This window comes from Astatotilapia calliptera, chromosome 23 (genome assembly GCF_900246225.1).
Source record: "Astatotilapia calliptera chromosome 23, fAstCal1.2, whole genome shotgun sequence".
Taxonomy (NCBI): Eukaryota; Metazoa; Chordata; class Actinopteri; order Cichliformes; family Cichlidae; genus Astatotilapia; species Astatotilapia calliptera.
The window spans coordinates 16,365,532-16,386,500 of NC_039323.1; the positions used below are offsets into that span (position 1 = coordinate 16,365,532).

Genomic DNA, 20,969 nt, shown 5'->3' on the forward strand with positions numbered 1-20,969 from the left:
TATGTTACTTTAAAATGTAGTTGGGTAAAACTACATAATTGGACATTTAAGTAATCACAAGTACACACAAACTTGGGATGCAATCCTTACCATCTTGGCATGTACCCTAGTTGAATGTAAGCGGAGTGCCCCTCTGGATGGGACAATCTGTTAGAATGCCTGGGTCGTTGACGTTATAATTTCTAGTCTTGAGCGGGTGGAGGGAGGTTTGGAGTCTTCTCTCACCCCCATTCTCTGCGACCTGCTGGAGCGGGGGGGGCTAGGAGGAGGAGTTGGCCTCGGCTGCGGTCTGGAGTGAGAGGCTGGGATGGTCAATTTGGTAAAGTAAATCCGTTGGGCATCTTTCTTTGCCTTTAGACAACAAGTCTGATGGCAAAAGAGCCAAACGGGACCGGCAAAAAAAAAAAAAAAAAAAAAAAAAATTCTAGTCTTTGGTTTCTTTGAGTTCTGTCTTATGGTTTATGTCTCTGTCTTCTCTAGCTGCTCTGTCTCCCCTGTCAGCTGTATCTCCTTGTCTAGTTCACGTCTCTGTGTATCCTTAGTTGCTATATCCCCGTGTCCAGTCAGTGTCGGTGTAACCCATGTGAAATACAGGGCTTCAAAATCCCTTTTTGTAATCTAAGGCTATAGCCTGTTATTGTCACAAGGGGGCGCTGTGATGCAGTCTTGTGTTCTGACGACCTTGCGTCTAGTGCGCAGGAAGTATTACCTCTCTCTTCCTGTGAGATCTTCCCTCTGATGGCGGTCAAGTACGTGTCGGAGCGCATGGAAAAAGTATCTTGGTATGCAATACTGCAACCCGGTTAATGAGACCAGATTGTTTTACGTATAAATGCTAATAAGGTACTCTTTTATTAGGCCCCGAACTCTGACCACAAAGGGAATAACGTCTGTCAAGTTATTTGTGTCTGAAAATCCCGGTGAGTCACGTGCTTTCGTTAGCTACCTGTTAAGTTAGATAATGTATTTCACTAGCCGATTCAGCTCAGAAACCTTTGAACAAAAACCAATCGGGAGCTATGAGAATCTGGCGTGTTGTTTCACTTCTCCTGTTGTTCTTTACAGTGTGTTATAAGTGTTGAATGCTTTGAGCTAAACGATGCTGATGCTAGATGCGATGCTAGCTGCTAATAGCTGTTAGCCACCCCACCCCGCTGAAGCCATATTCCGATCGGGGAGGTATTCAAGTAGAAGCAATAGCTCTGTTTATATTAGAATGGTTATGTCTTAATAGATATGAGCATATTTCAAGTTTAATAGTATTTGCACTGAATTAAGTTACATTTTCTTGTAAGCCTTAAGGATGAATGTCACTTTCATTGCTATGACTGTTTACATTACAGTTTAAGCTGCTGATGTTCTTTGTTGTGATATAATTTTGATAAAATTGTTGATACTGGTACAAACAAGTTACTGTAACTCTTGTAACTTGGTAAAGCTAAAGGGAATGCCATTTGTGATTAATACATTTGGAAAAGAAGTTAATGAGCTCATGTTAAGAACACAAAATGGGAAAAGAAATTGATTGTTCTGCACTGTTTGTGTAGATTGGTTTTTTTGAACTACTAGAAGGATTCTGGAGAACCACTGACGGCGAGAACAGCCCAAATGAGATCCTGGATGATCGTGAAATGGTGTGGCCAGCCATGCGATCGGATTGTGGGATTTGCCTGAGAAACTGATTCAAGCAACCCTGGATTACAGATAAGCCCTATGCACTACTTTTCCTACCCGGATAATAGGGTTTGCACACTGACAATTCCCCTACAGTACACCTGTTTGGGTTTTCAACGACTTTAAGGGACAATTCAGACTGGACAATTCAAACTTCACAACAGGAACACTTTAATCTGTTTCATCCATTCCCAAGAGCTCTGATACTGTTCAGTATAAATCTTCCATTTAAATGTCTTTATTTTGTTTTGTTTTACATGTATTCACCTTTAAAAATGCACTATTAGCGTGCAATTTGGGTTATTGTGTTGTATATGTGTATAAATGGTACTGAGGCAATAAAGGTCCCAGTTATTCACTTCCAAGCCAACTCCTTTTGTGAGTCTCCAAAACAAAACCTCCTCCTGAACCTAGAAAGATGTCTAGGGTCTCTATTTGAAGTGAGAGTGTACTGGTCCTGAGTAGAGGCGCTACACAAAACGTGGCGAGCCAGCCAGGAGGTTTAATTCCTTTTATTTTGGAAGTTGAGCAACTGGTGCTTTCATGCCTTTTGGGTCAAATCATTACAATTGTCCATGACATTCTGGGTTGGAGCAATAAGACAACATGGATGTAATCCAAAGTGAAGGTGTCAAAGTACCTAACTCTGTCCTAGTAGGAGGGTTAACAGGCGATGAGGTTGACAATGAGGTTATTGATTACTTAGGGCAGTTTGGTTCTATTGGAAGAGTAATCAAAGTAACTAGCACAGAGGCACAGTTTAAAAACACAGCCATTGTGGAGTTCCAATCAGGTGAACCAGTCCAGTTCCTTAAGGATAGCTTGCCTTGCAAAAGACAAAGCCGTAACCCAAGTGTTGTCCATCATATCCAGCTTCTGTCTGCGCTGTATGCTGCAGACAGGGGTTCATGTTTAACCCATTCTTACCTAACTGAACTGAAAGGGCTTGCTAAACTGAGTGGTGCAGATTTTGAGAAGGTTTTACTAGATGAGCTGGCCAGAATGAAGAAGTCCACTGAGAGTGATCCCGCAGTTGGACCAAATGTAACAGTGCCTAATCAGAATCTGCAGCTCACTAGTGACACAGACCAAGATGAACCAGCCATCATAGAGCATCAAAGTCCTCTTAAACTGGGCAGTGATTTAACCCACTTGCCTGAGCATGACTCTCACTCATCCTCTCCAAGTGTAGAAGTGACTCCCTCGCACAGAAAAACCACTATCTACTTACCACCTGAACAGCTCACTACACCTGAAGTACAGAGAGTAGTAGTTGAGCATGTCATTAAGAACAATGAAATGCCTTCTCAAGGTCATGCAAAGCTCAGGCCCTTCTCGGGGAAAACCCCTTGCTCTACTTTCGAAGCTGATTATGATACGTGGCGCAACAATGTTGAATTCCACCTCATAGATTGTACCATATCTGACAAACATATGGTAAGGAAAATAGTTGAGAGCCTTCTTCCACCAGCTGCTAACTTTGTAAAGCACCTTGGTCCTAACGCTTCTCCCCATGACTATCTCAGCCTTCTTGACTCAGCGTATGGTACTGTTGATGATGGGGATGAGCTTTTTGCCAAATTCCTGAGCACAAACCAGAACTCAGGTGAAAAGCCTTCTGCCTATTTACAGCGGTTGCAGATAACCCTGAGTAAAGTCATTAAAAGAGGTGGCATCACTACAAATGATTCAGATCGCCAACTGCTTAAACAGTTTTGTAGAGGTTGCTGGAACAACAGCTTGATCACAACCTTGCAGCTTGAGCAGAAGAAGGACAAGCCACCTTCATTTCCAGAGTTGCTCCTCATGCTACGTACTGAGGAGGACCGGCAAGCGGCAAAGTCCAGCCGAATGAAACAGCACTTAGGCATTTCTAAACCTAAGGCACATTTGAACTCCCTTGAAGTAGGAGAGTATGTCACTGATGATACAGACGTATCAGCTGTTAATGATAGGCTAGTGCCTTTTGATGCACATAAGTTAGAAAGGAAACTTGCAAAGCTACAAGCCCAAGTGGCTTCACTGAAAGCATCAGCTATTGACAGTTCAAGCCAGAACTCTGACAAGCCAAATAAGAAAACCAAACCTAAGTTCAAGATTCTTCCTAAAGAGAAATCTGACCCAAGTGAGACTAAGCCCACTAAGAAGCCACGCCCATGGTACTGCTTCAGGTGCGGCGAGGATGGTCATATTGCTCCCTCTTGCAGCAATGAACCAAACCCTGAACTAGTTGAAATGAAACGTAAGGAGTTCAACCAAAAACTACAAGTCTGGGAGGAACAGAATATGTCAGCTTTAAACTAAAATCAGTTTCTGGGGAGGGACTACCAGGAACTGAAAGTAATCATGAACGTCCCAAACCGGAACCTCAGAGCAAAGTATCTTCTCTCTCTCGTGCAGCACGACCCCAGATTAGGTTACCCAAGGGACTTGTAGGACAGAAATGTACAGCAAATGTTACCGTGTCGGGAGTCAATTGCAGTTGTCTCCTTGACACTGGGTCTCAAGTGACCACAGTGTCCGCTTCATTTTACAACACCAATCTTTCAGAACATCCCATTCAGCCTATCAGTGGCCTGGATGTTGAGGCTGCTAGTGGCCAAAATGTTCCTTACTTGGGATACATACCCATCAGCCTTAAGTTTCCAAAAAGCTTTATTGAAACTGAGCCTGAGGTTTCTAGCCTTGCTTTAGTAGTACCTGACTTACGCTCTAACTGTGACTTGCCTGTGCTGATTGGGACAAATGCACTTGATGTTCTGTACGACGAATATTGTCAAGGTAAAGATCCCAATGATTTGTCGTCGGTCTATGGCTACAGGCAGATCCTCCGTACACTCAAGGTCAGGAGAGAGATAAACCTAGCCGGAAACGATGGCTTTGTAACTCTTAAGGGCAAGGTGCAACACGTAGTACCAGCTCAAGGGAGGGTCCTCCTTGAAGGCTGTGTCAGATCCAGCAGTGCTGGTGAATGTGCCATTGTTGAACAGCCAACGACATCCACCTTACCAGGGGGAATTTTTGTGGAGTGCTGTCTTGTCACTTTGCCCAAGAAGCATCCTCATAGGTTACCTATATGGGTGAGAAATGAAACTGAGCATGACGTAACACTGCCTTCTAGATGTGTCATTGCAGAGCTCCATAGTCCTGCAAAGATATATGACGAATCACCCATTTCAACCAAAAATGATGACACTGTGAAATGTTGTAATGTTACTGCACAGCCAGTTGATGAACCTGCTCACCCAGATTTGACATTTGACTTTGGCAATTCTCCCCTCCCGCAGGAGTGGAAAGAGAGGGTTACCCAGCGTCTAAGTGCCTATGCTGATGTTTTTGCCCAGCATGATTTGGATCTTGGACATGTATCTAAAGTGAAACATCACATAAACTTAAAGGAAGAAGCACCCTTTAAGCAAAAGTCCAGGCCAATCCACCCAAATGATTATGAAGCTGTGAGGAAGCACTTGCAAGCACTCCTTGATGCAGGAGTAATCCGTGAATCAGAGTCCCCTTATGCTTCACCGATTGTGGTGGTTAAAAAGAAGAATGGAGAGGTCCGTCTTTGTATTGATTATCGTAAGCTCAATGCGTTAACAATACGAGATGCGTACGCACTTCCAAACCTTGAAGAGGCTTTCTCAGCCCTTGCTGGATCCAAATGGTTTTCAGTAATGGATCTCAAGTCTGGTTATTACCAGATTGAGATGGAGGAATGTGATAAGCCCAAGACAGCTTTTGTGTGCCCCTTGGGATTTTACGAGTTTAACCGTATGCCCCAGGGGATCACCAACGCTCCCAGCACCTTCCAGCGCTTAATGGAACGGTGTATGGGCAGCCTCAATCTGAAAGAAGTTCTGGTGTTCATAGATGACATCATCGTGTTCTCCAGCACTTTGGAGGAACATGAAACCAGGCTTCTACGTGTCCTTCAGCAACTGAGAGAATATGGGTTGAAACTTTCTCCCAAAAAGTGCTCCTTCTTCCAAAGTTCTGTGCGATACCTAGGACACATCGTGTCTACCAAAGGTGTAGAGACCGATCCTGAGAAGGTCAGAGCTCTCAAAACCTGGCCAAGACCCCAGACGCTCAGTGACCTCAAGTCTTTCCTAGGCTTTGCAGGGTACTATCGACGGTTTGTGAAGGACTATTCAAAAATTGTCAAACCCCTGAATGATCTTACCAAAGGCTACCCACCATACAGGAAGGGCAGAAAGGTGACACCCGGTCCTAGCGGATACTTGAACCCTAAAGAGCCTCTTTCCAGCCGTTGGACACCTGCTTGTCAGGAAGCTTTTGAGGTAATCATAGAGAAACTGACATCAGCTCCAGTGCTTGGATATGCTAACCCAAAATTACCATACGTCCTCCATACTGATGCGAGCACCTCTGGGTTAGGGGCAGCCTTGTATCAAGAACAGGATGGTGAAGTGAGGGTTATTGCCTACGCAAGTAGAGGACTTTCACCCAGTGAAAAGCGGTATCCAGCTCATAAACTGGAATTTCTTGCATTAAAGTGGTCCATTGTAGAGAAGTTCCAAGATTATCTCTACGGGAACACATTCACGGTTTTAACGGACAACAACCCATTAACCTATGTTTTGAAGTCAGCCAAGCTTGATGCTGCCAGCTACCGCTGGTTGGCCGCTCTCTCCACCTTCGACTTTAATATTAAGTATCGTGCTGGTAAGAGCAATCAAGATGCAGATGGCCTCTCTAGGCGGCCACATGATACTGTGGATGATGACTATGCTTCTCTTGAAGAAAAAGAGCGAATGAAACAATTCGCTTCCCATCATCTCTCTTCATCTCCCAACAGACAAGATGTGACAGCTGACACATTCAGTGTTTTGTGCCACCGTCATCTCTTAGGTGAATCTGACAATAGCCTACCTTCTATCACTTTGGTAGAGTCCCTTGCTCTACATACCGATGCGGTGCCAGACGTCTACGCAGATGATGGAACATTAGGTTGTTCTGTCATACCTACCTATAGTGAGGTAGAACTCCAACAACATCAGAGGTCTGACCCAATTATTGGGTATGTGGTCAACATGTTAGAAAATGGAGGTGAAGCAAATTCCAATCCGAACTCTGCATCCTTAGAGCTTAAACTAATGCTCAAAGAGTGGAAACGTTTGGAACTGAAAAATGGTCTCCTCTACAGAACCCGCAAATCAGGTGAAAATGTCACCTTTCAGCTTGTCGTCCCTGAGTCTTTAAGGTCCACCATTCTCACTTGCCTTCATGACGACATGGGGCATATGGGTTTTGAAAGAACCCTCGACTTGGTTAGGTCAAGATTTTATTGGCCTAAAATGGCAACTGATGTAGAGAGAAAGATTAAGTCTTGCGGACGTTGTGTTAGAAGAAAGACTCTTCCTGAAAGAGCAGCACCTCTTGTGAGTATCCAAACAACCCGTCCCATGGAACTGGTATGCATGGACTATTTATCCTTGGAGCCTGACAGTCACAACACCAAAGACATTCTGGTCATAACTGATCATTTCACCAAATACGCTGTTGCTATGCCAACAAAAGACCAAAAGGCTACAACAGTTGCGAAGTGTCTTTGGGAGCAGTTTCTGGTGCATTATGGTTTTCCTGAGCGCCTGCTTAGTGATCAGGGCAGGGATTTTGAGTCACAACTCATTAAAGAGCTCTGTGCCCTAGCTGGTATCACGAAGGTGCGCACCAGTCCTTATCATCCACGGGGAAACCCAGTTGAACGGTTCAACCGAACTCTTCTTGGCATGTTAGGAACTCTACGAGACAAAGAGAAAACTCATTGGCGCGATTATGTGAAACCACTAACTCACGCCTATAATTGCACCAAGAACGAGACCACTGGGTTTAGCCCATACGAGTTAATGTTTGGTCGCCAGCCGAGGCTTCCCGTGGATATTGCATTCTGCCTGCCAGTTAAAGATGGCTCTCCTACATCTCACTCTCAGTATGTGAGAGCTCTGAAGGCTCGCCTTCAAGAGAGCTATCAGATCGCTGCCAAAAACTCTCAGAAGGTTGCTGAACGGAATAAACGCCGTTTTGACAAAACTGTCAGGGAGTCAACTTTGGAGAAAGGTGATCAAGTACTAGTGCGGAACCTGCGACTTCGGAATAAACACAAACTTGCAGATAAGTGGGAGTCAACCATGTACAGAGTGGTGGAAAAGATGGTAGACCTACCTGTGTATGTTGTACAGCCTATGAATGGAGATGGTCCTATTCGAACTCTTCACAGGGATCTCTTACTCCCTTGTGGTGACTTATCTGAAGCTGAGGAAGTTGACCAGGTCAAGCCAAAGAGTTGCAGGCCAAGAACGAGGCGCAGTCAGCCTCTGTTACTGGAGGAGCAATCAGAATCTGAAGACGACTCACCTGTCTATCCTAGGCAGTCTTCTGTCATTCCTGGAAAGTTGGTTCAGGTGTTTGAAATCCCGAAGAGACGACAGCAAACCGGAAAAACAGTACCGGAGGGTAGTTGTATACCAGCTACGCCAGCAGACTGTGTAAACCCTCAGCCTCAGAATGAGCCTTGCAGAGGCAGCTCCCCTTTGCTGCCTGCAGAGCCTGTAGGGGTACCTCCTGAAGTAGCTGAAGGAGAGGAGCCAGATGTTGTGGCTGAGCAACACCCTACTGAAGACGATGTAACTTTACCAACTATGACTAATCAAAAATCAGCTGTGGCCGAAGACAGCATTGATGTACCGTCCATTGATGTAGAGGCTCCTATAGCTACGGAAACCATTGATCTGAACCCACAAACCCCTGAGGTAGCTCTGGAGCATAAGGAAACTGTTGACAGTGGAGAAAAAAATGACCATGTTCGTAAGTCAGAAAGGACACGTCGACCACCAAGGCGCTTCCATTATCCTGAGTTGGGAAATCCCTTAATTTCCTTTGCGCAGAGCCTCATAGAGAGCTTTAACCAAGCACTTTATACAATAGGTGACTATGAGAGTTCATCTGTAGACCACAGCGTGACGCATGAAGGGGCTCATGCTGGGTCAAAGGGGGAGGGTGTAACCCATGTGAAATACAGGGCTTCAAAATCCCTTTTTGTAATCTAAGGCTATAGCCTGTTATTGTCACAAGGGGGCGCTGTGATGCAGTCTTGTGTTCTGACGACCTTGCGTCTAGTGCGCAGGAAGTATTACCTCTCTCTTCCTGTGAGATCTTCCCTCTGATGGCGGTCAAGTACGTGTCGGAGCGCATGGAAAAAGTATCTTGGTATGCAATACTGCAACCCGGTTAATGAGACCAGATTTTTTACGTATAAATGCTAATAAGGTACTCTTTTATTAGGCCCCGAACTCTGACCACAAAGGGAATAACGTCTGTCAAGTTATTTGTGTCTGAAAATCCCGGTGAGTCACGTGCTTTCGTTAGCTACCTGTTAAGTTAGATAATGTATTTCACTAGCCGATTCAGCTCAGAAACCTTTGAACAAAAACCAATCGGGAGCTATGAGAATCTGGCGTGTTGTTTCACTTCTCCTGTTGTTCTTTACAGTGTGTTATAAGTGTTGAATGCTTTGAGCTAAACGATGCTGATGCTAGATGCGATGCTAGCTGCTAATAGCTGTTAGCCACCCCACCCCGCTGAAGCCATATTCCGATCGGGGAGGTATTCAAGTAGAAGCAATAGCTCTGTTTATATTAGAATGGTTATGTCTTAATAGATATGAGCATATTTCAAGTTTAATAGTATTTGCACTGAATTAAGTTACATTTTCTTGTAAGCCTTAAGGATGAATGTCACTTTCATTGCTATGACTGTTTACATTACAGTTTAAGCTGCTGATGTTCTTTGTTGTGATATAATTTTGATAAAATTGTTGATACTGGTACAAACAAGTTACTGTAACTCTTGTAACTTGGTAAAGCTAAAGGGAATGCCATTTGTGATTAATACATTTGGAAAAGAAGTTAATGAGCTCATGTTAAGAACACAAAATGGGAAAAGAAATTGATTGTTCTGCACTGTTTGTGTAGATTGGTTTTTTTGAACTACTAGAAGGATTCTGGAGAACCACTGACGGCGAGAACAGCCCAAATGAGATCCTGGATGATCGTGAAATGGTGTGGCCAGCCATGCGATCGGATTGTGGGATTTGCCTGAGAAACTGATTCAAGCAACCCTGGATTACAGATAAGCCCTATGCACTACTTTTCCTACCCGGATAATAGGGTTTGCACACTGACAATTCCCCTACAGTACACCTGTTTGGGTTTTCAACGACTTTAAGGGACAATTCAGACTGGACAATTCAAACTTCACAACAGGAACACTTTAATCTGTTTCATCCATTCCCAAGAGCTCTGATACTGTTCAGTATAAATCTTCCATTTAAATGTCTTTATTTTGTTTTGTTTTACATGTATTCACCTTTAAAAATGCACTATTAGCGTGCAATTTGGGTTATTGTGTTGTATATGTGTATAAATGGTACTGAGGCAATAAAGGTCCCAGTTATTCACTTCCAAGCCAACTCCTTTTGTGAGTCTCCAAAACAAAACCTCCTCCTGAACCTAGAAAGATGTCTAGGGTCTCTATTTGAAGTGAGAGTGTACTGGTCCTGAGTAGAGGCGCTACATCTGTGTCTGCCCTGGTCCCACGTTTCTGTTCCCTCTGTTGTAGTGCATGCATGTGATTCTGTGTCTTTTGTTCAGTCTGTGTTATGGGTTTCCTGTTTTACTTTGAAAGTCCATGTCTGATGTTAATGTGTCTGGTTTTGCTTCCCCTTGTCTCGTTAGGCCTGATTTGCCCCAGCTGTGTTTCCCTCCTGTTACCCATTCCCTGATTGCTTCCTCTGTGTATTTAAGCCCTGTGTTTCTCTGTGTCTGTGTTGTGATCTACCGTTTACTTAGCTGTGTGTTCTGTCAGTCCTCCGGTTTAAGTTTATTTTTTGATTTTCTCCAGTTATGTTATGTTTGAGTTCAGCATTAAAGCTATTTCGGTTTAAGTTTGTCTCTGGAGTCTGCACCTTGGGTCCTATTCCTGTCTGCACACAGCCGTCACTTAACACAATCAGTCTGCTACTAAAATTCTGTTATGAGCAACAGGGACAGAAATTAGATTAGTTGTGAATGTAACAGGTATCTAGTATGTTGGTTTTATTGGATTCTTACTGAATCATATTATATGTTCACATGTATTCTTTTCTATTTTTTTTCCTTCAGTTTATACAGAACATCTGTATAAACTGAAGGAACAAACTGAATGTCACTTTTGCATATATTTTATAATATATTTGTTTGTTGCATACCACTGGCTGAAAATATGCTTTGTTAGTTTCTTCCAGTTTACCCTGTCAAAGCTTCAAAGGAAATATCTTAATTAGGACGATGCACCTGTCACTTCGGGGAGTTTATCTGCCTGTTTAGCTATGCTCAGGTGGAACAGGGAGGGCAGTACAACATGAATAGGAAAATTACATAAATATTATAGTCACATTATGCTCTGGCAGATTACTGAATTTACTGTTTGTTTATACAGGTGGGAATCTGGTCCTGATTTTCCTTTTGTTCTACTAAGTACTCGCCCATTATGTCTATGCTTTATGTATGCATGGAAATGGAGCCTGGAGTACCTACTTCTAAATCAAATAGGTTTACGTGTTTGCATGACCAAATTTGTGCATATTCTTTATATATCCATTTTCACCTCTCTTTAAATATTCTTAAAAAAATCAGTTCCACCTCAGCCCACCACCTTCCACTGTCCCAACAAGCCAACAGAGAACCACAGATTTCTTTCTCTCTTTTTTTCCCTCCTTGTCTTAGTCTCAATCCAAACGTCATTCCTTTTTATCTCACACAACTCCTGCAGGCCGAGGCTACCCTCAGAGAGTGTGCTCAACATCTGTCGCCAAGCTGTTGTTGAGGTGTACATTCTCTGCGGTTGCCTGCATGGGCCTCATTATGCTGTGTCCTGTATAAACAGCCAGCTGCTGCTGTCCCACCTGCCCATCTATGCTCACACACTGTTGCTATTACATAAACTGTTAAGCCTTTAAATATTAGAGGATCGCACAGTAGTTCACACGGTAAATAACAGAGTGGCAGAAATATGTAAATATGAATTTGGATTTCGGCCATTAACCACTGAACCAATATTGGTCTTATGGTGCTGTTGAGTCCTTAGCCAAAAGTGGTCGTGTTCAGATGGCAGAACTGGAATGCTTACAGATAACAATAAATTGTGAAAAACAAGTACAACCCAATATTTAAGTGATGTGTGCAATAGGTTGAATCTGCTGTAGATACATATTAAGGATTGATGACAGCATAACATCATTTTTAGATTTTGGCATCAGTGACTTTTTATGAGCCAGTCGTGCCTTTTCTTTCACCTTGTTTACTATAAGAGAAGAGAGCTACCCAACTCAGGGATTGTTCTCACTTACAGTTTGAAATGCAAAAATCTGAGAGCAGAAACAAAGCAGAAACAACTTAGTGATGACGGTGATGTGATGAAAGCTGGTTTTCTGGCTATGACTCAACAGTTTTACGTCAAAGATTGCACCAAAAACAGATTTTTTCATTTACTTTTAATTCAATGGAAAGAAACTGAACTGCTGTACTAATCAAGTTAGAGTTGCCATTTTAACTCAGCAGAGGAAATCTACTGCACACTAAAATGTCACAAAAACAAGGGTAAAGAACAGGTCATTCAGGGTCAGGAGGTATGTGAGATATGTGAGTTGACCTTGAATCGTCTATCAGCCAAGTTCAGCACAGGTGAGGTTTTGAGAGCAGCTGAAAATTGCTCTCTTTATTTGCAGTTTCTCCAGTGGATAAACTGTTCCACAATTGTTAGTAACGTGTTTGTACCTTGTTTAAAACATGTAACCATAATCATGCAATAACATGTATTGAATGTTATAGAGTTTGTTGATTTTCAAATATCTGCATTTTAGTTGAGGGACAATGAGCTAACCACCTTATTTAAAAGAAAAGATGTTTTATTGGAAGTAACACAGGAATACATGTGAATGTATATTTATGATGTTTCAGTTTTCCAGTGCACTTAAACACAGCCTACATATGTGGATTTGTGGAAAGCTTACACTGTGAAAAGTATCTCAAAGCCTTCTGTGCACATGCAACATGGCCTGTGTATCAGACTATTTTGTCTCTATAGAAGGAGGTCAGGAGAGAGAAACCTGGAAAATATTCCAGAAAGAAATAAAGAAAGATTGCCAAAGAGAGTTCAAACTGTGTTGAAGAATAAAGGTGGTCAAATATTGATTTTCAAGTTTGCTAGAATTACAAAAGCTCCACTTGCCTTACATACTGTACATCACATATGTTTGCACATTTCAATTAATTGCTCTGACATCCATTTTGCAAGCAAAACATAAAGAACACAGTATTCCGTATTAAGGTATTGTAAGTTACCCTACAATATGAAGCACTTTGAGAGGAATGTTAATTCAGCTGAGTAAGGACAGGCATACGTATGTAATTTAAAGGACAATACAACATATATGACTGCACCAGACCTTACCAATGATCTATCTGAACCACATATACCACTGACACTGTTCAGATCAATATATATTCCCCCTCCTTTGTTAAATACAGCCACTGTCATACATTGGTCTCTCATCATTTATTAAGTTAATACATTTCTTCATATGGAATCAAAAAAGATCTTTTACACACATTATCCTTGTCATTTCATTTGTGACCACACGCTCTAGATGTATGAGAGATCAAAGGTGGTGTAAGAAATTCAAGCAATGTAAAGGGAAAACTTTAGCAGTTATAGAAAAAAGAAACACATAGAAAACATTGCAAGGCAGCCTCTAAGAGTTTGAAAAGCATGACCACATTCACTTATGTCAATGGAAAATTGTATTTAGTAGTCAGTATAATCTTTTAGTGATATAAGTTTGCATATGGTAGAATACTGCATGTAGTTATTTGTATTAGGAAATATTCAACCATGTATACTTCGAGGCATATAATCAATTGTGTGTGATCTCTAGCAGGCTGCAGGCTTGGTGTGCACTCCAGGAATGCACCCCCACGTCCTGGGAGCATGAGAGTTCGTACCTTGTTTTATTGTTTTACGGTAGGATTAACGTAGCTATGTCTGTTTTAGTTTAAGTGCTTCTTTACATATAGATGAACTGCTGGACTTCCTCACCATGTTATTTAGGGTGAGGGGGAGACTACCCTTTCCTGACCAAGGATGTACCTTTTGTGCTTTCATGACCCTTTGATCAGCAGGACACACACACACACACACACACACACATACGTTCAATGGAGTATAAAATAAAGACCAGGGGCAGTGCTCAGGGCGAGTCTCAGTCTGGAGGCTGCCCTTGCTAGCAAGAAGTTCTGTGTGTTTCTCTTCTCTGAGTCTTTACTGAAGAAGTGTTTTAGAATATTTTCCCTAACAACTTATAAACTGGTTTATCTGAAATTGAAAAGTATGGTACACCATTAACTGAATAATGTGTGTTATGCCCTTGAGTCAAAAGTCAGCGGTTGGTGTGTGTGCTGATTGAGCCACATAAGCAGAGTGATAAATAAGCTCAGAGTGAGACATCATTTCCACAAGAGATCTTTGTATCCTATGTGCGGAAATGGAGCGAGGGAGCGCTCTGTTCACTAACCTATCTTTGATGTACCCTTTCGTTTATGATGTCATGAAAAAGTGCTCCGGCAGTTATTAAATAGGGACTAGTTCATGTTCACGCTAAGAGTGCTCTACACGTTCGCACCTCGGAAAACGTTCGTCTTTGTGAGTATTGACATGTGTAGAGACAGTCGTTATGTGTGTTTACATGGAGCGAACTGTATGCTGATGTAATGTACATGTTAAGCTAGGCTAATCGGCAAGTTGTTATTAAGATGTGTGTTAACCAGCGATTCATTTTCATTTTTTCTCATGTTCTAGTTACATAAAAACAAGAAAGTCAAGCCTTGTGAGGAAGACCTCTTCTATTTGTTCGCTAGCTGTCTAACCTCACAGGGTCACGTGTCGTGAGGGCAGCATAGTAAAAAGACGAAGGAAAAGACGCCTACTCAGCGGGTTCAAGCATACAGAGCTACTTTAAGCAACATGAGTCTACGCTCAGGAAGAAATTACCTAAAAGACTACGCTGCTGAAGAGCTAGACGAAGCAGCTGGTGGTGAACAGCAACCAGACGTCGCCACTCAACCAGCTACAACGCAGCAACGGTCTCAGCCATTCGACACCAAGTCGCAGCAATCCAGAACATCGACAAGGCGTTCTCAACGGACATCCTCATCAACAGCTTCTGCAGCTGCAAGGGCCTACGCCAAAGCTCAAGCAGCACGAGCTCAACTGGCCTTCGCTGAAAAGGAAGCTAATGCAATGAAACAGAGAGCTGAACTGGATGCTCATCTACATGTCCTCCAGTGCCAAAAAGCAATAGCCGCAGCTGAAGCAGAGGCCTCAGCCTATGAAGAAGCAGAGATTCAGAGCGGGGAGCTCTACGGAGAACTTTGTGAGGAAGCTGAGCCCATCAGTACAGTGCACCGCACTAACGAATATGTTCAACAACAATGTGAGTTACTCTACCCAGACACTCAGCACGACTCAGCACAGCCTCCTAAAGGAAATTGCAATGAAGTAGATGCACAAGACAGTACACAAATAACTAATCCTTTTATAACCAACACTCAGACGAAAACACCACCTGTAAATAGAGAAAGGAAACAGGAGCAAACAGTGAACACATGTGTAGTCGACACGTACTGGTCCAACTCCACAAAGCACACCCCCAACCTTAACAACTGCGTACCTGAATCAAGTGAAATGCAACAGTTTGCAAAATACCTAATTCGCAAAGAACTAGTTAGCACAGGTCTTTTGCAATTTGATGACAAACCTGAAAACTATTGGGCATGGAAAACCTCATTCATCAGCGCAACCAAAGACCTAAATTTGTCTCCAAGAGAGGAATTAGACTTGCTAACAAAATGGTTGGGTCCAACATCATCCGAACAGGCTAAGCGCATTCGTGCTGTACACACCCTCAATCCTGCTGCAGGTGCGAAGATGGTCTGGCAACGCCTTGAAGAGTGCTACGGCTCACCTGAGGCTATTGAGGACGCACTCTTAAAAAAGGTAGAGGACTTTCCCAAACTAACAAATAAAGACAATGTTAAGCTGCAGGAACTTAGTGACATCTTATTGGAGCTACAGTGTGCTAAACAAGATGGCGCGCTCCCAGGACTTGCTTACCTGGACACAGCTAGAGGAGTCAGGCAAATAGTGGAAAAACTTCCCTTCAACCTACAGGAAAAGTGGACAACTGTAGGAACACAGTACAAGGAGACTCATAGTGTGTCATTTCCTCCTTTCTCAGTTTTCACACAATTTGTCCAGTGGCAAGCGAAAATGAGGAATGACCCAAGCTTTGCTATGTCCAAGGCCAACACCCATGTCCCTTCTCCCACAGAAAAACTGAGGTCATATAGTCGCAAACCTACTGTGTCAGCACACAAAATGGACATTACGGCAGAGCCGGACCAGAATAATCTCAGTCCAAAGAAAATGGAGGAACCGGATCGCCAGTGCCCAATCCACAAAAAACCACATCCACTCAAAAAGTGTAAGCTCTTTAGAGACAAACCTATTGAAGAAAGACAAGCCTATCTCAAAGAGCACCACATATGCTACAGATGCTGTGGGTCTGTCCAACACATTGCAAAAAACTGTAAAGCAATGGTTAAGTGTATTGAATGTGACAGCCTCAAACACTTATCTGCAATGCATCCTGGTCCTACTCTTGCCCCTAAGAGTACTACACCAGGAAACAACGACAATGAAAAGCAAATCGAGAGTGCACCTTCAGTCGAGTCAAAGTGCACAGAGGTATGTGGCCAAGGTGATAGCCCACGTTCATGTTCTAAGATCAGTTTGGTCAAAGTGTATCCCGCAGGCCAAAAAGAGAGAGCTATAAAAATGTATGCAGTAATAGATGATCAGTCCAACAGGTCACTGGTTAAGTCAGAGTTTTTCAGCCTTTTCAAAATCAATGCCAAACCCACTCCATACACCTTAAAGACTTGCTCTGGCAGAGAACAAACCTCAGGTAGGAGAGCTGTAAACTTCTTCCTCGAGTCTTTGGATGGAGAAGTCAACATCCAGCTACCCCCTTTAATTGAATGTGACTCTGTGCCGGACAATAGATCTGAAATACCCTCTCCAGAGATTGCCCAGCATCACCCACATCTTCTTCTAGTGACAGATAACATCCCACCTGTCGACCACCATGCCCCAATCCTTTTACTCCTTGGAAGGGACGTCATCAGGGTCCATAAGGTACGTGAGCAAATCAACGGACCCAATGATGCACCATACGCCCAAAGGCTAGACCTGGGTTGGGTTATTGTGGGGGAGGTGTGTCTAGGAAAAGTGCACAGTCAGTCAGAGGTCAATGTCTATAAAACACACACCTTAGATAATGGACGTGCATCCTATTTTGAGCCTTGCCCAAACACAATTCACGTTAAAGAGAATTATGGGGTCACTATGAATGCAACCTGCATCACAGACAATTTGGGACACTCTGTGTTTGTTAGATCTGAGGGTGATAACAAACAAGCCATGTCTATCGACGACAGAGCATTCCTGACAATAATGGACAGTGAAGTTTATCAAAACCAAGAGAACAGCTGGGTTGCACCTTTACCCTTTCGCTCACAGAGAAGGAGGCTCCCTGACAACAGAGAACAAGCCCTAAAACGCCTCTGCTCTCTCCGAAAGACTTTGGAAAAGAGACCAGAAATGAAAGATCACTACATCCAATTCATGCAGAAGATGTTGGATAACGACCAAGCCGAGCCTGCCCCTCCTCTGCCCACCCACAGAAGCCACAACAAATACGAGTCGTGTTTGATTCAAGTGCAGAATGTGATGGAATTTCGCTCAATCAAGTGCTTCTTGGCGGACCTGATTTGAACAACTCCCTATTGGGAGTGCTGTTGCGCTTCCGCAAAGAGCCCATAGCCCTGACAGCCGATGTGCAGCAAATGTTTTACTGCTTCGTTGTGCGCGAAGACCACAGAGATTATCTGCGTTATCTGTGGTATGAGGACAATGACATTACAAAGAGCATAGTTGAGTTTAGAATGAAGGTCCACGTGTTTGGAAACAGCCCGTCACCCGCTGTTGCCATCTACTGCATGAGACAGGCAGCACAGCAGGGAGAACGAGAACACGGATCTGATGCAAGACAGTTTGTTGAGCGTCAGTTTTATGTTGACGATGGTCTCACATCAGTCGCCACGCCAGAGGAAGCAATCAACCTGCTCACAAGAACGCAAAACATGTTGGCAGAGTCTAACTTGCGCCTCCACAAGGTAGCATCAAACTGCAGTCAAGTCATGGAAGCTTTCCCTGTTGAGGATCGTGCAAAGGACCTGAAAGATTTAGACCTAGGAGTAGACCCTCTTCCAGTTCAGAGAAGCTTGGGACTCTGTTGGAACCTACAATCTGACAGCTTCACTTACCAGGTGTCAAATGAGAGCAAACCATTCACACGGAGGGGAGTATTGTCGACAGTTAATAGCCTCTATGACCCTTTGGGATTTGCTGCTCCCATAATAATGCAGGGCAAAGCATTACTCAGGGAACTGTCATCTGATGGAAAAGACTGGGACACACTCTTACCCCCTGAGAAACAGGAGAGGTGGGACTTATGGAAAGACTCTTTGCAAGCCCTTGAGAACCTCCAAATACCAAGGTGCTACAGCCCAGGTACGTTAAGCACAACGAAAGTGAAAGAACTTTGCATTTTCTGTGATGCCTCCACTGTCGCTATAGGTGCAGTAGTCTATCTGCGTACAGTTGACAGTGAAGGACAGTGTCATACTGGGTTTGTGATGGGGAAGTCTAAACTCGCACCCCGCCCCGCACACACTGTACCACGCCTGGAACTATGTGCTGCTGTGCTCGCGGTGGAAATGTTTGAGCTCATCAGAGACGAGTTAGACATTAAAGTAGACAATGTGACTTTTTACACAGACAGTAGGATTGTGTTGAGGTACATACACAACACCTCCAGACGATTCTACATGTATGTTGCCAACAGGGTTACGCGCATTAGAGCATCCACCCATCCGAGTCAATGGCATTATGTACCAAGTGAGTTAAATCCAGCTGACCAGGCCACTCGGTTCATTCCAGCAGCAGACCTGCAGAACAGTACCTGGTTCTCAGGTCCACCCTTTCTGTACTCTGACCCACACACAGAACCACACACTGGTCCTTTCACGCTCATCGAACCTGAAAAAGACAGAGAGATACATCCGGAAATAAAAGTAATGAAAACTACTGTAGCAGAGCCACAGTTGGGTTCTGACCGTTTCAAAAAGTACTCAAACTGGATCACTCTTTGCAGAGTCATAGCCAGACTCATTCATGTAGTTACATCCTTTGCACAAAAGACAAGTGGGCAAAGGGGATGGAAAGGTTTCGGTGAGACACCGAGCGTCCAAGAACTCACCCGAGCCCAAGCAGTCATTATTCGAGCCGTCCAACAAGAAGCTTACAAAGGGACGCTTGAAAACATTAAAGAAGGAAGGAAGGTCAGTGGCATATTTGATGCACTCAAAAAGCTCAATCCTGTAGTAGACAAAGACAGTCTCTTACGAGTCGGTGGACGTCTTTCCGCTGCCGATCTCACAGAGAATGAAAAGCACCCTCTGATTATCCCATCTACCAGCCACATCGCCATGCTAATTGTAACTCACTATCATGAACGAGTGGCTCATCAAGGAAGACACATAACTGAAGGAGCTATCCGTGGTGCTGGGTACTGGATAATTGGAGGGAAGCGGCTTGTGTCATCTGTCATTCATCGGTGTGTCACATGTCGCAAGTTGCAAGGCAAAATGCAGATCCAGAAAATGGCAGACTTGCCTGCAGACCGAGTCACCCCTGAACCACCCTTTACCACTGTAGGCCTAGATGTATTTGGGCCATGGACTATTGTGATGCGTCGTACAAGAGGTGGTTGTTCCCAGAACAAACGTTGGGCTGTGTTATTCACATGCATGTCAACTAGGGCTGTGCATATCGAACTGATAGACTATGTCTGCTGATAGTTTTATCAATGCATTAAGAAGGCTCTTCTCTATTCGGGGCCCGGCCAAGTTTCTGCGCTCGGACAGAGGCACGAATTTTGTGGGCGCTTGTAAGGAATTAGACCTAAACTCAGGGAACAAAGCAGTAGGAAAGTACCTGCAAGAGAGAGGGTGTGTTTGGACTTTCAATCCCCCTCATGCGTCTCATATGGGAGGCTCGTGGGAGCGCCTTATAGGCGTTGCCAGGCGCATTCTGGATGCAATGTTGTTACGAACTGAACAAACACGTCTTACTCATGAAGTGTTGTGCACCTTCATGGCCGAGGTGATGGCAATTATTAATGCAAGGCCTCTTGTTCCCATATCCACCGACCCTGACAGTCCTGCAGTACTCACTCCAGCAGTGCTACTAACGCAGAAGATGAGTGCTGTGTCCGCCCCACTTGGGAACTTCTCATCAGGGCAGCTGTTTGGGAAACAATGGAAACATGTTCAACTCCTCGCTGACACTTTTTGGAAAAGGTGGAAGGGAGAGTATTTATCCACCTTACAAGGTCGTGCAAAATGGACAGAGACTAGACCTAATGTCAAAATAGGAGATGTGGTCCTGCTAAAGGACCCCCAAGCCAGCAGGAACGAATGGCCCATGGGACTAATAGTAAAAACATTCCCCAGCAGCGACAAGAAGGTCCGAAAAGTGGAAGTGCGGACTGTAAAAGATGGGACTGTTAAAATGTTTCTCAGACCAGTTTCAGAGATTGTTGTTTTGCTTGCAGAGACTGAATGAATATTCTTCAATGCTAGATGATGTTTGAATATGTTGTATTGATGTTTATTGTGATATAATGTGTGTATATCAAGCGGGGAGTGTTATGCCCTTGAGTCAAAAGTCAGCGGTTGGTGTGTGTGCTGATTGAGCCACATAAGCAGAGTGATAAATAAGCTCAGAGTGAGACATCATTTCCACAAGAGATCTTTGTATCCTATGTGCGGAAATGGAGCGAGGGAGCGCTCTGTTCACTAACCTATCTTTGATGTACCCTTTCGTTTATGATGTCGTGAAAAAGTGCTCCGGCAGTTATTAAATAGGGACTAGTTCATGTTCACGCTAAGAGTGCTCTACACGTTCGCACCTCGGAAAACGTTCGTCTTTGTGAGTATTGACATGTGTAGAGACAGTCGTTATGTGTGTTTACATGGAGCGAACTGTATGCTGAT

General features: G+C 43.7%; 2 protein-coding genes across 4 annotated transcripts; both read left to right on the forward strand.

Moving 5' to 3' along the window:
- Window positions 1-581: 581 nt before the first annotated feature.
- LOC113016494 (zinc finger CCHC domain-containing protein 18-like) lies at window positions 582-3,997 on the forward strand. 2 transcript variants are annotated; one of them, XM_026159364.1, is made up of 3 exons: window positions 582-782; window positions 859-920; window positions 1,548-3,997. In XM_026159364.1, exon 3 carries the CDS (start codon window positions 2,281-2,283, stop codon window positions 3,976-3,978), a length of 1,698 nt encoding a protein of 565 aa, XP_026015149.1. In that variant the 5' UTR covers window positions 582-782; window positions 859-920; window positions 1,548-2,280; the 3' UTR covers window positions 3,979-3,997. The 2 variants fall into 2 exon arrangements, with proteins under 2 accessions (XP_026015149.1, XP_026015148.1); XM_026159363.1 differs by having other exon boundaries at window positions 859-3,997.
- A 2,957-nt stretch (window positions 3,998-6,954) lies between these two features.
- LOC113016495 (uncharacterized) lies at window positions 6,955-10,160 on the forward strand. Of its 2 annotated transcripts, XM_026159366.1 has the most exons (3): window positions 6,955-8,904; window positions 8,980-9,041; window positions 9,669-10,160. In XM_026159366.1, exon 1 carries the CDS (start codon window positions 6,993-6,995, stop codon window positions 8,742-8,744), a length of 1,752 nt encoding a protein of 583 aa, XP_026015151.1. In that variant the 5' UTR covers window positions 6,955-6,992; the 3' UTR covers window positions 8,745-8,904; window positions 8,980-9,041; window positions 9,669-10,160. The 2 variants fall into 2 exon arrangements, with proteins under 2 accessions (XP_026015151.1, XP_026015150.1); XM_026159365.1 differs by having other exon boundaries at window positions 8,980-10,160.
- The last annotated feature ends 10,809 nt before the right edge of the window (window positions 10,161-20,969 follow it).